Below are 13,437 nucleotides of genomic sequence, written 5' to 3'. Positions count from 1 at the left end.
ATTCTTAATTAACCCCTTACCGCATGTAATATAAAATATTTATTTAAATTTGAACTTTAATAGCTGTCAATAGAGTTGAATATCATATCTGACATGACTTCGCATGCGGTAAAGGGTTAAATCATGATCAATTCTAAGATTAGGCCACAACATCCACACCATTTTCCTAATTAATAATTAACCTACGTTGATTGTAAATATTTATTTATTTTAAACTTTATTGCACATAAAAAGTGTACAATAAATATTAATGGACAGGCAAAAATTCACAGCATCGTTTAAAAATTCGCGCGCTCATAATGACTATACCAGACGATATTTTATCACAGTACTCTTATCCAATTATTATTTATTCATGTCCGGGTCCAATCTGCTAAGTGGTATAATGACAGATTACGCCGTTGGGCACCTGCCCCGGAATATGCTATAATTCACTGCCCGGTGGGTTCAAACAATAAATTCATCAGTGATTAGGACCAGGGATTTTGTGACCAGAAGTTTGTCTATGCGGAAATACGAGTGATTCGGAACAACAAAGTTTTGAAATATTGTATGCCACATTGTTCTCAATACTACTAGTAAAATCAATGTAGGTAAGATCAATATATTTTTATTTTGGTTGGGAAGACCGTCATAGAGCGAGAACTCTCGTATTTGTATATTTTTTTTGTGTAATAGGAAGCAAACGAGCAGACGAGCCGCCTGATGGGAAGCAGTCATCGCCGCCCATGGACATAAGCAACATCAGAGGAGTCACTAATGGGTTGCCAACCTTTGAGAACGCTAAATACCTGCTTCTTGAAGAACCCCATTTCATAGCGCAAAGGGAACACCTCAGAAGGTAGCTCATTCCACAACTTGCACGTTCTGAGCAAAAACGAGCGAGATGCCCGCTTGTTCTTGGTTTGACACGTGTCAAGAAAGTGAGGATGAGCTTTGTATACGTACTTCGCTCAAACCATAGAGTAACTTATACTAGAGCGGTACTGTCATAGTAAATTTTGTAACCCCAGTAAATTCACTGCCATCTGTCGACACACTTTTAAACTAAAAATAAATATTTATAAAAATACGATAAAATGTATTTAAATATGGATAAATGATCTTTTATTTGCATTAATTATTTTTATATGATTTTGACCCATGTTCTTTCACTGGTATGCGTTAAAATTATAAATAACAAACGAAACAGTCAACGCCCTCTATACGAGTGTAGGCCAAAACTAGTGGCGCCATCTGATCGAGAATCAAATTTTCGTGATTTTCGAGGCACGTTTTTTCCTTAGACTGTATCCATCTATTACGGAGTTATATCTATCTTTGCTCAAACACAGAAAGGAAGGGCTACGCTCCTTCTCCTCTGCCGACCTCCTGTAAATGTGTGTACAAATGCAAGAGTTAGAAGCGATGAAAGAGCGTAATTCAGTAGACGGTTTACCTGATAGACTGTCTTCCCCACATTGGCCTTAATTATCCTGTCTGCCGTTGAGAGCTAACCTTAAAGTCGGCTCAGACCGAGCGTACTAGACGATTACATTTATACTTTGTGAAGTGCATTTATTTTCTGATAATTTCATTTGCCGTGCAAAAGTTTTGTCAGCAGGCGTCGTAGTCTCTATAAAATAATTATAACTGCTCAACATGAATTGCACGACTTACACTGTATACTGGGCAAATGTTTAAAACAACATATAACTTTACGAGAAGTAGGGACAGGTTCTTAAAAACAGATTAAAAAGCAGTAAGAAAATATATCTATCATAAGAATACAGTAAATTACAGAGTAACATTTAACTTCCCTTCTCTCGGGGTGCTGCTGGTGAGGGCACTGTCGTCCAGCGCGCGCTTTGGGACGCTCTGGCGCGCTCTCGGGATCATACTCTTACGACCACTCTCCGGATCTCGTCTTTTAATCCTGAAACAAGTGAGTAATTCATTAATTCATATGATAGTTTTTTGCAAGCCAAAGGTCATCTACATCGAAGTCTTTGTGGAGCAACTGAGGAGCAACACTGTGCAACAGCAAGTAACTTTGTAAGAATTGGAAGTTACTTAATGTTACCGTATTGCACAGTGTTACCATGTTGCACTGATCCAAAGCAATTGAAACATTGAAACTCATTCATGGCTTAAAATTCAATTGGATAACCATTACATGTACAAATTATTAAAGGACATTAATTAACTCACCTTGGTGCAGAACATACAAATAAATTCCTCGGGGAATTAACTATCTTCGGAATCTTGCTGGCTTTTGTTTTATCCAACTTTAATATTCCTTTCCTCTGTGGCATTACTTCAGTATTCTTAAGTATTCTTTGTCTCGGTTTCTCAGCCCGCGATCTACAGGGTCTATCCACTCTTTCTTGACTCTCATTTTCTTTCATTAATCGATTGATATTAATTTCGCTATTTTTAGTGTGAGTTCTGCTCGCGCGAGGTGACACGAATTCCACAGTTTTATCACTGTTACATAGCACCAGAGGTAAAACATCCATTCCATCATCGAATAATTCTAACTTGAGTTCCTTGACTGCGGAAATATTGTTTTCCTGCTTTGCCTTGATGGAATTATGACGATTGTAAGTGTCAGGGCTGCGTGATGGTACAACATGTCGTGGTTTGAAGCGCTTTGATTTTCTTAATACTTTGGAAGTGCTCTTATCCTGCGGAAGCACTGTTGATAAAGTAATAGTTTCACCGGTATCATCGGTATGTTTTACAGTACTGCTTGAACTTCTAGGCAGCGAAGCTTTAGACACCTGAGTTTGGCCTTGAGCAACGTCAATTTCATCAGTTTCGGTAATCTTGTATCGGAGAGATTGTTTGCTTGATGATGTAATCTTTTGATGGGAAGATTTTCTTATAAAATGCGATTCGTCTGCCGTGGTGGATGCGTCAGGTATTGAGGAATATGAGCGCCGAGAACCCGAAGCATTAGAGATTTCGGAGTTATTCTGGTTCGTCATAAACTTCTTGTTATTACTAGAATGCACCCTCGAAGTAATCTTAGTTTCACTATGGAATGATGAACTAGGTGAACTGAGCTCATAAAAAACTGTTTTGTTATTATAACTTTTTCTATTATGTATATGAACAGATGGCTTAGGCCCCGATGAGGCCGACTTAGTTTCTACATTATATTTCTTTTTCTTTTTCATTACGCAATACAGGAGAGTCGGGATACAACATATTAATTCGAGAATCAATATGATTGTTATTACTATCGTTTTCTTTGATATGTTATGGAATATATTCAGAAAAGACCTATGCTGTTTTTTACATTCAGCGGGGCCTATTAGATTATTGTCATCTATTAATGATAAAATGCCTTTGAAACCCGTGTACAAGTCATCATCGCTGAGATGTGGGACTACGGCCTGGTTCACCCATTCTTCGAATGAGCCTTGAAAGTACCTGCGGTCGGGGGTGATGGAGCTTTCGCAAGCCGAGGCCACCTGGTGGAACTGCTCCAGGATTGAGCTGATGAGCGGAGACTTTAAATCTACTATCCGATGGTTCGTTAACGGTACAAACATCATACGCGTCCTCCAGTCTATGGATGGCATCGGCATAGTCACATTTTGTTGATTGTTGTTCAAGTACAATAGCCGTTCGCACGGATTCTTTATTTTCGGCATCGGCGTGTTTGATCGAACGCCGCGAACGTTTTGAGGTTTAGGAATGTTCCTAAGCGGCTCCGACCACCCTTTACCATTCGTATGCAGCTGGTCTTTAATATCTTCGTAGTATTTAAACAACTTCATGGCATCTTTTGTGGGTATATCGCCGTTGTAGTAAGCTAACTTCGTCACTGGTAAAGCGACCATTTTTAGATAGCCCCCGAAAACATCGGACGCGGCAACCGTTAGGATTGTCCCGGTTTCCGCATCGAAAGCCGCTTGGTTCACGGCACCGTTGCAGTTTTCTATATAACGGATTAAAGAACTTATATAATCAGGGCTTTGCGAGATCTCCATTGGAGGTATCATACCCTGAAAGTACTTGCGTGCTCTTAGAAGAGCCACTTCTTTTTTATTCCACCTTTTCTTAGCTAGATCTGCAGGTGTGAATAACGTTGTCCGAACATTGAGAGCCAAACACTCCGTCACAATCAAAGGTTGAACTAGAAGCGTTGTTATAAAAATGTAGAACATTACAAATCTAGTATAAAATATGTTTATAAAACACAGGGCGCATTATGACATAATTCTTGAGACATCCTAAACGTCAGTCAATTTTGTAGCTAAGCCATAGTCAAGTCATACAGTAAAATGAGATTGAATAGGTCATATCAAAGAGTAAATTACTATACAAACTGAGCATTGTAAATTACTATGACGTGTAAAATTTTAATTTTATTAATAAATGATTGTATTGTATTGTATTGTATTGTATTGTATTGTATTGTATTGTATTGTATCGTATTGTATTGTATTGTATTGTAAAGTAGGTAAGTATAATTAATGGTCATATTGTAGATAATATGAACAGTGGGGCGTCCCATGAACGCCAATACTTTAAAGCCACAACGGAATACAGAACTTCCACCATGGAATTGAAGTCGGTTAAAAATACGTTTATTGTGGCATCTACACACTTTGCCATATCAAACTTGGTGCAGAGTTAGCCATAGAGTAACTTATACATATAAACTGGAGGAAATCCAAATGACATCTATTTTCCATTGAACTTATGGTCAAACCAAATTGTCAGTAAATAAGAACAAAAAAAACTATACTCATCCTTTTCTTTTGGGTGCTAGTACTAGTGTAAGACAAAATAGTATGATTCTCTCTGTCTATGTTTGAAATGAGACAGTCCTTTGACAAACTATACACCGTGTACCGGCACAGAGGCCGAAAACAAACTATGGAAGCGGAGCGTGAATGTGAAAACGCGTAAACGCCATATATGAATTTGAGGTTTTGGTCACGTGGTACAGCTTGCGATTGCGACAATAGGGGGTATTACTGCAATGTTCTGCCACCAGTGCAGCACTAGCCTTTTTTGTAAACCATAGAGTAACTTATACATGCTGTGCCTTTAACAGTTTTTTGACAAGTTTTCAGAGATAATAAAATACATATAAAACTCAGAATAAACTAAAGCATAGAAGCCGGGCAAAAATAAGAGCTTGGTAAAAGGTATCATATTCACAACACGCTATGACTTTTTGTCTATGAGTGAGTGAGACAACAATCGCAAGTTCTTTCGTTTTTTTCAGTATTGTCACAAAATGAACTAAGGAAAATGTCAAATGGTTGTTTTTGGTTGTCATTTAATCCAGCCAAATATGAGCCAAATAAAAATATATTATGGATGGTATAGAAAGGATCGCAATCTCTTATGGCAGAATTGTTGTAAAAGTGACCGCGTTAAGCTTTAAATAATAGTTCCTAATCTCTCCGGTGGCGCTAGTTAGGCTCTGGGACATGAGTATAACATGAACCATATAAGGCAACAAATAACCCGACCAAATTACGTAGGTTGTTTTTGGTAGTATTTCGGTGTATGGTGGCGCCGCCTAATTACTGTTTTTTGATGGACACTTTTCATACATAGAGATTTGGCTCCTTTATACAGTCTCCATGAATATATGTTCATTATTTGACAGATAGGTGTCAACTATAACAACTTTACATAGTCGTATTATTTTAGTTGAAATATTTCGCGGTCATCTCGCTGATTTTTAATTATATAATATTTATATTCGTAAACGATTCTTGAAAAACGTGCCTGTTTTATTTGTTATGGTTCCTAGTTTCTTATCTCACAATGGCTTGCGTGATCGAAGGATGTAAATCACATACATCACGAAAAGAAAATTCAGAAGAACGGGTAACCTTTCATCGGTGAGTTTCGTTAAATTTTGATGATATTAATTTATAAGACCCACATAAACTTTGGTAAGTATAATAGGGTAGTTGACATTTTATTATGGTATCAGTCGATCAGGATTGTTTTGAGGATTTTGCGACAATACATTCGGTGCTGCAGTATGGCGCGGAGATATGGGGGCGCGCCGCCGACTGGCTGCGAGTTTTCCGTCTACAAAAAAGAGCCGTGCGGTGTGTGGCGCAGGTAAGCCAGGATACCTCCGCGAAAGCGTATTTTAAAGAACTGGGTATATTGACTCTGCCGTCAATAGTGATTCAACAAGTCGCTATTTACGTGTATACCAACCTGACTCAATATAAAAAACGCGCCGACTCAGCCTGCACGCTACGGAACCCTAACCAACTTCTCCCGGTAAAACGTAGACTAGCAAGGTCCAATAAGCTGACCCACATAATGGGTCCTAAGTATATAATAGGTTGCCGGAGACAGTCACCTCGTCACCGTCGCTGCAATGCTTTAAGGCTAGACTGAAGGCTTGGCTTCTCGAACACACATTCTACAGCTATGACGAATTTTTGAATGTTGAGCTTTAGTATCAACTGTATTATTACATAATTGTTATAGTTTTTTTTTTACGAATGTACCTAAATATTATTATTTATTTTAGAATAATTATACAATATAAAAATATTGTGAATAAATATGATATGATATGATATGATCAAATGTCTGTATGGGACCCATTTATAAGACCCAACCTAAACATAAAAATCAACATTAGTAGTTTATCCAACTATCACCGTATTCTATTCTGAATAGATTTTAACATGTATTTTCGGAATTTTCTGCGAACTATCAAAGGTTATGTTTTTCCGCATAGTGATGTGTACGTGTTTTTATCGACCTTAGAATAATAATATCGACATTCATAGCTTTGTTTAATTAACACTACTTACTATTTAATACAATACTAACTACATACTTTCTTTAGTTAGGTACTTATTTATTCTCTTGTTACCTATCTGGCAAGCTCAACTTTTTTCATTTCAGATTTACAAAGGATGAGAACTTAAAAAATAAATGGATTTCGCGTGTAAATAGGCGAAATTGGGCTTGGAAAAATCGTAGCCACATATGCTCAAAACACTTCACACCGGATTATTTTCTACTAAATGAAAATATTTAGAGGCGGCTGAAAGCTGAAGCTATACCAACATTACATTTGACAGATACACACTTTGATGACATTTTGGTAATATGTATCTCCTCTGGAGTTGCAGGCGTACATAGGCTACGGAGACTGCTTAACATCAGGCGGGCTGTATGCTTGTTTGCCACCGACGTAGTATAACAAAGTACTTGTCTTTGCAAAACCTATCAAAGCATCATCGTAATATGCGGCAAGCGTTAGGAGTTTCCCAACAAAATTAAAAATTTCATTCATGAATATTTTAATTTAAGGTAAGTGCTCCAGTACCTATGGATGTTTGTGATGCAGAACAGATAAAAGTTTCCAGTCATAATATATTAACGGAGTCAGGAATTAACATTGATGTCCCTTTAAAATTGGTAAGTGTCAAATCCCATATAGCACAATAATTCAGAAATGTAACATTCAAGTGATAAAAATGCGGTAACACATATATAGTATTTACCTATGTGGCATGCCAACTAGCGAGTGGACTGTTTACTTACTCGACACTATAGTCGTCTTTCGCCTCAGCGCAGCGTTCTCGTTACTCGTGCGCTTGTATTGTCAGGCCGCGGGGAGGTGTTACTCGTATGCGTAATAAAGACATTCGTATACGAATGATTCGACCTACAGTGCGACAAAAAATAATATAAATTAAATGAGGACGCCACTTTCTACGTAACTGTCACATAATTGACGTAAAATGCATGACAACAATTTAGTGTGGAAATTGTTTTGTTCCCTTTTAATTTTAACTTCTAGTACTATTTTATGTCGCACTGTATGACTAGACACATACTCGTAGTGATCAAGCACATGTAAACTGCCTTGTATATTTTATTACTATTATCTATGTGCCAAATTCGTGATTTTTTTACAGAGAGAATAAAAGTGCGTAATTTATCGATATAATAAATCGACACACTACATCCCTAGGTATTAACAAAACTTCTGACCAACTTATACAAGCATAAGCTCTTTTCGACACATTATCTAATTCGTAAGGAATTAAAGGACGGGTATACATATTTGCGAAGCATTTTTGCCCGGCTTCTATGCTTTAGTTATTATTCTGAGATATAAAATATGACATTGATGCATCAAGGCGGTTTGTTTACAGAGGATCTACCGGGAAACGCGAATCCGAAATTTCGATATCTGCCTCTTTATAGGAAGGTTTTTAGGAAAGGTCGGTTTTGTAGGAACATGTAGGAAGTAGGAAGTTTCCTTTCTGTACGGTAGTACTATTATTTATTCCAAAGAGTAAATAAAGTAGTAAGTAAATTTATTCTGTGACTCTACGCAGAGTTTCGCGTAATATTCCCTATTTCATTGTTTGGGATGGCTTCTCTATATGCAGTAGGTAATAACAACTCACTCTCAATGCATTCTTGCATCGTTTTTTTATATAAAATTACCACTTTAATCCTGTCGTGCAACTTAGAAACTGGGCTTCCAATTTAGGCGTACAACTCGTACAAGCATATTGCGTTTCACACGTCATTACACTAATGAAAGGAAGGGATCTTGATCGCTGATTGATCATTACTGTTTGTGATATGATATCGATAGTAATTAATTAACACACTCATCATAATATATGTAGTAGACAAAACTGGATAGCTTTAAAGGATGCGATCCTCATTATCATAATTTTAAGAGTTAGACTTGTTGGAGCGATTTCCATGCATGTCGGTCCTCTGCCTTCTTCCTGACTGCCTGTTACGACACGACGTTGAGTTTTTTCCTTTTCTTGATCTATGTATGTTCTCCTTGGTCTCCTCCTCCCGTCTTCTTGCCTCAACTCTCCCTTCAATTATGTTTTTGATAGTCGTCGTATCGTAGCAGGTATCCAAGCATCTTTCCTCTTCTGTTTTCTATGGTTCTCAACAAACTCCTTTTCCCCTCATTAGCTCGGAAAGCCGTCTTTTATCCTTTAAAACAAGCGGGGAAAAACGCATTTTATCCACTAGTGGGGAAAGTAATTTGACCTTGAATGGAGCGTGTTTAAGTAGCTTGACAGATAACAAAACGTAAAACGCTCATAATAATGGTTCGATTGGTTCGTGCGATATTAATTATCATTAAATAAATGATTTGAGAATCTAATAAAAAATACCAGATTTAGCTTTATCATTGACATTTCCTACGTCAGAAATGTCAACATTGTCAACAAAAAATTTGCTTTAAAACTTCTCACGTAAAAGTACAGAATTTCGAGAGTTTTTTGTTATAATATCGTAAAAAAATGAGTGATTCCAGTTGATGAAGATGATCTAACGCCTGTGGATGTTGCACTTTCCTCGCTATAGTGAGGGGAAAAGTTTTGTGTTACACACGGGTGCAAATGTATTTTACTTCTCGTGTGTTGAAACACTCGCGGGTAAAATACAACTTTGCACCTTTGTATAACAAATAACTATTTCTCTCTACTATGCGTAAAACCTAAAACTAAACCTATGCTGTTGTATATAGTATTTGTATATAGTAGTGTTATCATCATTAACTTAAGAGTTATTCTCTTGTCGGTGTAGTATTTTCCAGATTTCCTTATCCCGCGCCAGCTCTTTGGCTTTTTTACTTTTTACTTTATATAGTGTGACTACTTAAAAAACACAAATCAAAATACCTATTTGACAAAAATAATTTAATTCGTTCTCAATGTTGTGTATCTTTATTCTAGTTCTATTTAGGCCTATGAGTATATTATAGCCAGAATTTAGGTAAGTGCGCGAGTAATAAGGAAGTATTTACTAATTGCCAGGGGTTTGAGTTAGTGCAGCGGAGATTTATCGCCTTTTACTCTATCAACCTTATGATTGGAACGCAAGGAGCTATGGGTGACTGGAAGAGATTCCTAGAAGATACAACAGCGCAGCGTACTCTAGGAGGAACTGGTATGCTATATTAAAATACAAAACAGGTGTATAGGTAGGTTTTTAAAGGGTAGGCAACGCGCATGTAACACCCCTGGAGTTAAATATTAAATAATTTCACGGTTTAGACTCACTTGTTTTAGTCACTCGCGCGACATGTTTCGGAGAGCCTAGAGGTCTCCTTTCTCAAGCACTAATAGTAGCAGCGTTCACGACGGCCGTGTATCGCGTACTGCCGCGCGCCGCGTCGCCCGCTACGCTACGATACGCTACGATACGTACCTATTTACCCGATTTAATTTTTAAAAGTAGTTTATTCGTATTCCCTAGAAATATTAAACAGTATTAGAGTCAGACCAAGCTAAGTTGGCAGCGAATTTGATAGCCCAGACGGTTCAATGTTATTTTAAACGTCAAACTTCTATAAATTGTTTTACGACCATATTTTTTTATATAAATTAATAATTTGCTACATACAATACAATAAAAATAATAGTATGTTAATTATGAGCAAACTATTAATATGCTGTGCCCTTACAGGGTCCATGTGAGACATTGTATATTATAATTTACATCTATACTGTACCATGGCTGCAATAAAGAATTATGAATTTATGACGTATTTAATACTTGCACCGTCTGGGCTATCAAAATCGCTGCTAACTTAGCTTGGTCTGACTTTATTTCACTGTTTCACTGAATGCTACTTCCAGTATCCTACCTCTACCCCGTGTAAAAACCTCTCGGCTAATGGGGATGAATATTAATATTCAACGTGAGATAACGGACGCCATATTTACAAGCGTTGTATCTACAGTTCTGACCGTTTTAATACTTTGTCGCAGTAACTATCTATACGAGAGCGGTTATATTTGCTTCACATTGGTAATAATACGACCAGGTATTTATTTTTTTATTTTTATTTTTTTTATGAAATAGGAGGCAAACGAGCAGACGGATCACCTGATAGTAAGCGATTACCTCCGCCCATGGACACCCGCAACACCAGAGGGTTGTAAGTGGTATTAAATTGGACTGCATGCATCGATAATATTTGATCACTTTCTTAACATTGGCTCGTGCCGCTTTTTAATAAAAATATAACTTGTTTTAAAGTTAACGTAATAGTCAAATGCCTATGTGTGTTAAAATTTCTCTAACGAGTTGTTTCGACATTGTTAAAGTACCGTTTTTTAGGGTTCCGTATTAAATTAGGAACCCTCATACTCGTAGTTCCATTTGTCTGTCTATCTGTCCGTCTGCCGTCTAGCTCAGTGATTGTTTGTGAGATGTCTTCGGATAGGTAGGTATTTTATAGGTAGGGGTCTTGATCTTGACAAACCATTTTATAATATATTAGTCAATATTTCCAGAAATAATCGTTCCGGACGACGATAAATGTGTCCCCTCTTACTCTTGAACCGTAGATCCAAAAAAACCGGCCAAGTGCGAGTCGGACTCGCCCACCGAGGGTTCCGTACTTTTAATATTCGTTGTTATAACGGCAACAGAAATACATGATCTGTGAAAATTTCAACTGTCTAGCTATCACGGTTCATGAGATACAGCCTGGTGACAGACAGACAAACGGACTGACGGACAAACAGACAGACGGACAGACGGACAGCGGAGTCTTAGTAATAGGGTCCCGTTTTTACCCTTTGGGTATGGAACTTGAACTTGAAAACTTGAAAATAAAAGTTAACAGTCTTTCAATGAAAACTATTTCGAACCTAATCTCGATCTAGTTTTCGTAAAAATGACCCCTTATTAGTGAAACGACGTAGTATACTTACTACATTTTTTTGGAAACTCAATTTTCTGAAGTTCCTAACAGCATTTATACGTCATTATGACGTCAGCGACTTCATCATGACGCCAGAATTACGTCATTATTACGTCATTATAACGTCGCTGACGTCCCTTTGCTATCTGGGCTACCTACTACTTACTGCCTACACACATTTTCAAAACTATTTTGCCCAACGCGAAGTAACCATTTCACGCCAAATTAACTTGCATCGGCAACCAACCGAGTATTTACAGCGCTTCAGATTAAATTCGTAATAAATTAACAATATTTTCACTAGTTAATTAAAAGGGGAAACTGACAAAACATTACAGACTTACGATCGTATCAAAACCGCGGTCTACACTTTCACAAACAATTGCAAAATGAACTTTATGGTACTAACTTTACAATACATATTGGATATTTAAAATTGCTTAAGATACGAGGTCCTGGAATTAACTGGAAGGAATGAGTGGTTATCGCAAAGCGCGTTGTTACAAAGGGCAATCACAGTATTATGTTTCACGCCATCTAGCGAGCGTCAGTTGCAACTTTTGAGTTATAGCTCGCTATAGGAAACATGAAGGTGAGTTTTACTTGGTTTTACGAAGTATTAAAATAAGTCAGTGTTCGCTGGCTTAAAAAAAGTTTTTTGTGGCTTTCCATTAAATAAGGGTCCTTAATTTATGCTTCATGTACAATAAGGACCATTTAGGACCAATAAGGAAGTTTTGTTATTAAAAAGGACCATTTTATCAGATTTTTTTGTTGGAATTTCAGATCTTTATTGCACTTGAAGCATAAGGACCCTTCTGTTATGGAAAGCCACATTTTTTTAATTCCTGTAGTTGAGTGAACAAAACAAAGTAAGAATTATATTTTGTACATATTTTTGATTTCTTTTCTTTTATTTTTAGCGCAAGGAAAAGATTCCCAATTCTCAAAAGTTTACAAAGGTAAGGCGGTGACGTCATGACTCGTGCCAACCGAACGTATATTTTGTCACGTACTTCAAGCGGGGATGTAACTCAGTGGTAGAGTGTCTGCTTCGCATGCTGAAAGTCCTGGGTTCAAATCCCAGCATCTCCAAACAATATCTTTTTGTTTTTTTTTTTGTTTTTTACTTTACCGTCTTCTACGACTTTTTTTTTAACTAAATCTATAGAAGAAAGTCTTACGCCAGTAGGTATCGTAATTAGTATATAGTTTTAAGCAACTACGTACGATCCATATCTAAGGTATTTCAGGAATATAAAACAACAAATCAGTTTGATTGATTAAAACCCGCCACAAATAATTATTTTTATAAGGATGATTATCAGTGAGTGAATGAATGATTTTTCGAGTCAATAGAGCGCGGACACGTGGCGATGTGAACGAATGAGCAAATTGCGGACGACATTAAAATTTAATGAATGATTGACACACAGCTGCCGTGATTGTTATTGTAGAAATTTTGCTATAACTTTTTTGCTAGGCAACTGATTTTATTTAGACTATAAGTATGACACAATATTGAATAGTGTATTTGACTGTATCTACTACAAAAAACAAACACACAAATCTACTGCGGATGGTGTACCGAGACAAACCTTACTGGTTTAACGGTACTTTTGTAATTAAGTTGTATATTATGTGTATTTACCTGAATAAATAAATAAAGTAAAATAAATAAAATAAATTATTTTACAACATGCATAAAATAAAGCACCAGAAGATTAATGCAGTAACGTAGA

At 36.9% G+C, this 13,437-nt stretch overlaps 2 protein-coding genes and 1 non-coding gene across 3 annotated transcripts; 1 reads left to right on the top strand and 2 right to left on the bottom strand.

Annotated features, from left to right (window-relative positions):
* Nucleotides 1-1,738: 1,738 nt before the first annotated feature.
* Nucleotides 1,739-2,562, bottom strand: LOC134748846 (uncharacterized). The gene is made up of 2 exons (XM_063683667.1): nt 2,191-2,562; nt 1,739-1,915 (listed from the first exon to the last, which is right to left on the bottom strand). The coding sequence occupies exons 1-2, from the start codon at nt 2,496-2,498 to the stop codon at nt 1,777-1,779; spliced, it is 447 nt and encodes a 148-aa protein (XP_063539737.1). The 5' UTR covers nt 2,499-2,562; the 3' UTR covers nt 1,739-1,776.
* Nucleotides 2,550-4,206, bottom strand: LOC134749061 (uncharacterized; the record flags this gene model as incomplete). Its single annotated transcript, XM_063683967.1, has 1 exon — nt 2,550-4,206. A coding segment is annotated over exon 1 (1,608 nt), but the record flags the coding sequence as incomplete, so codon positions are not given.
* Nucleotides 4,207-12,718: 8,512 nt separating this feature from the next.
* Nucleotides 12,719-12,790, top strand: Trnaa-cgc (transfer RNA alanine (anticodon CGC)). The gene has a single exon. It is a non-coding gene; the product is annotated as a tRNA-Ala (tRNA).
* The last annotated feature ends 647 nt before the right edge of the window (nt 12,791-13,437 follow it).

Source organism: Cydia strobilella, chromosome 17 (genome assembly GCF_947568885.1).
Source record: "Cydia strobilella chromosome 17, ilCydStro3.1, whole genome shotgun sequence".
NCBI classification, from domain to species: Eukaryota; Metazoa; Arthropoda; class Insecta; order Lepidoptera; family Tortricidae; genus Cydia; species Cydia strobilella.
The sequence above is the reverse complement of the archived record's forward strand: the minus strand, read 5'-3'. Positions and strand labels throughout refer to the sequence as shown.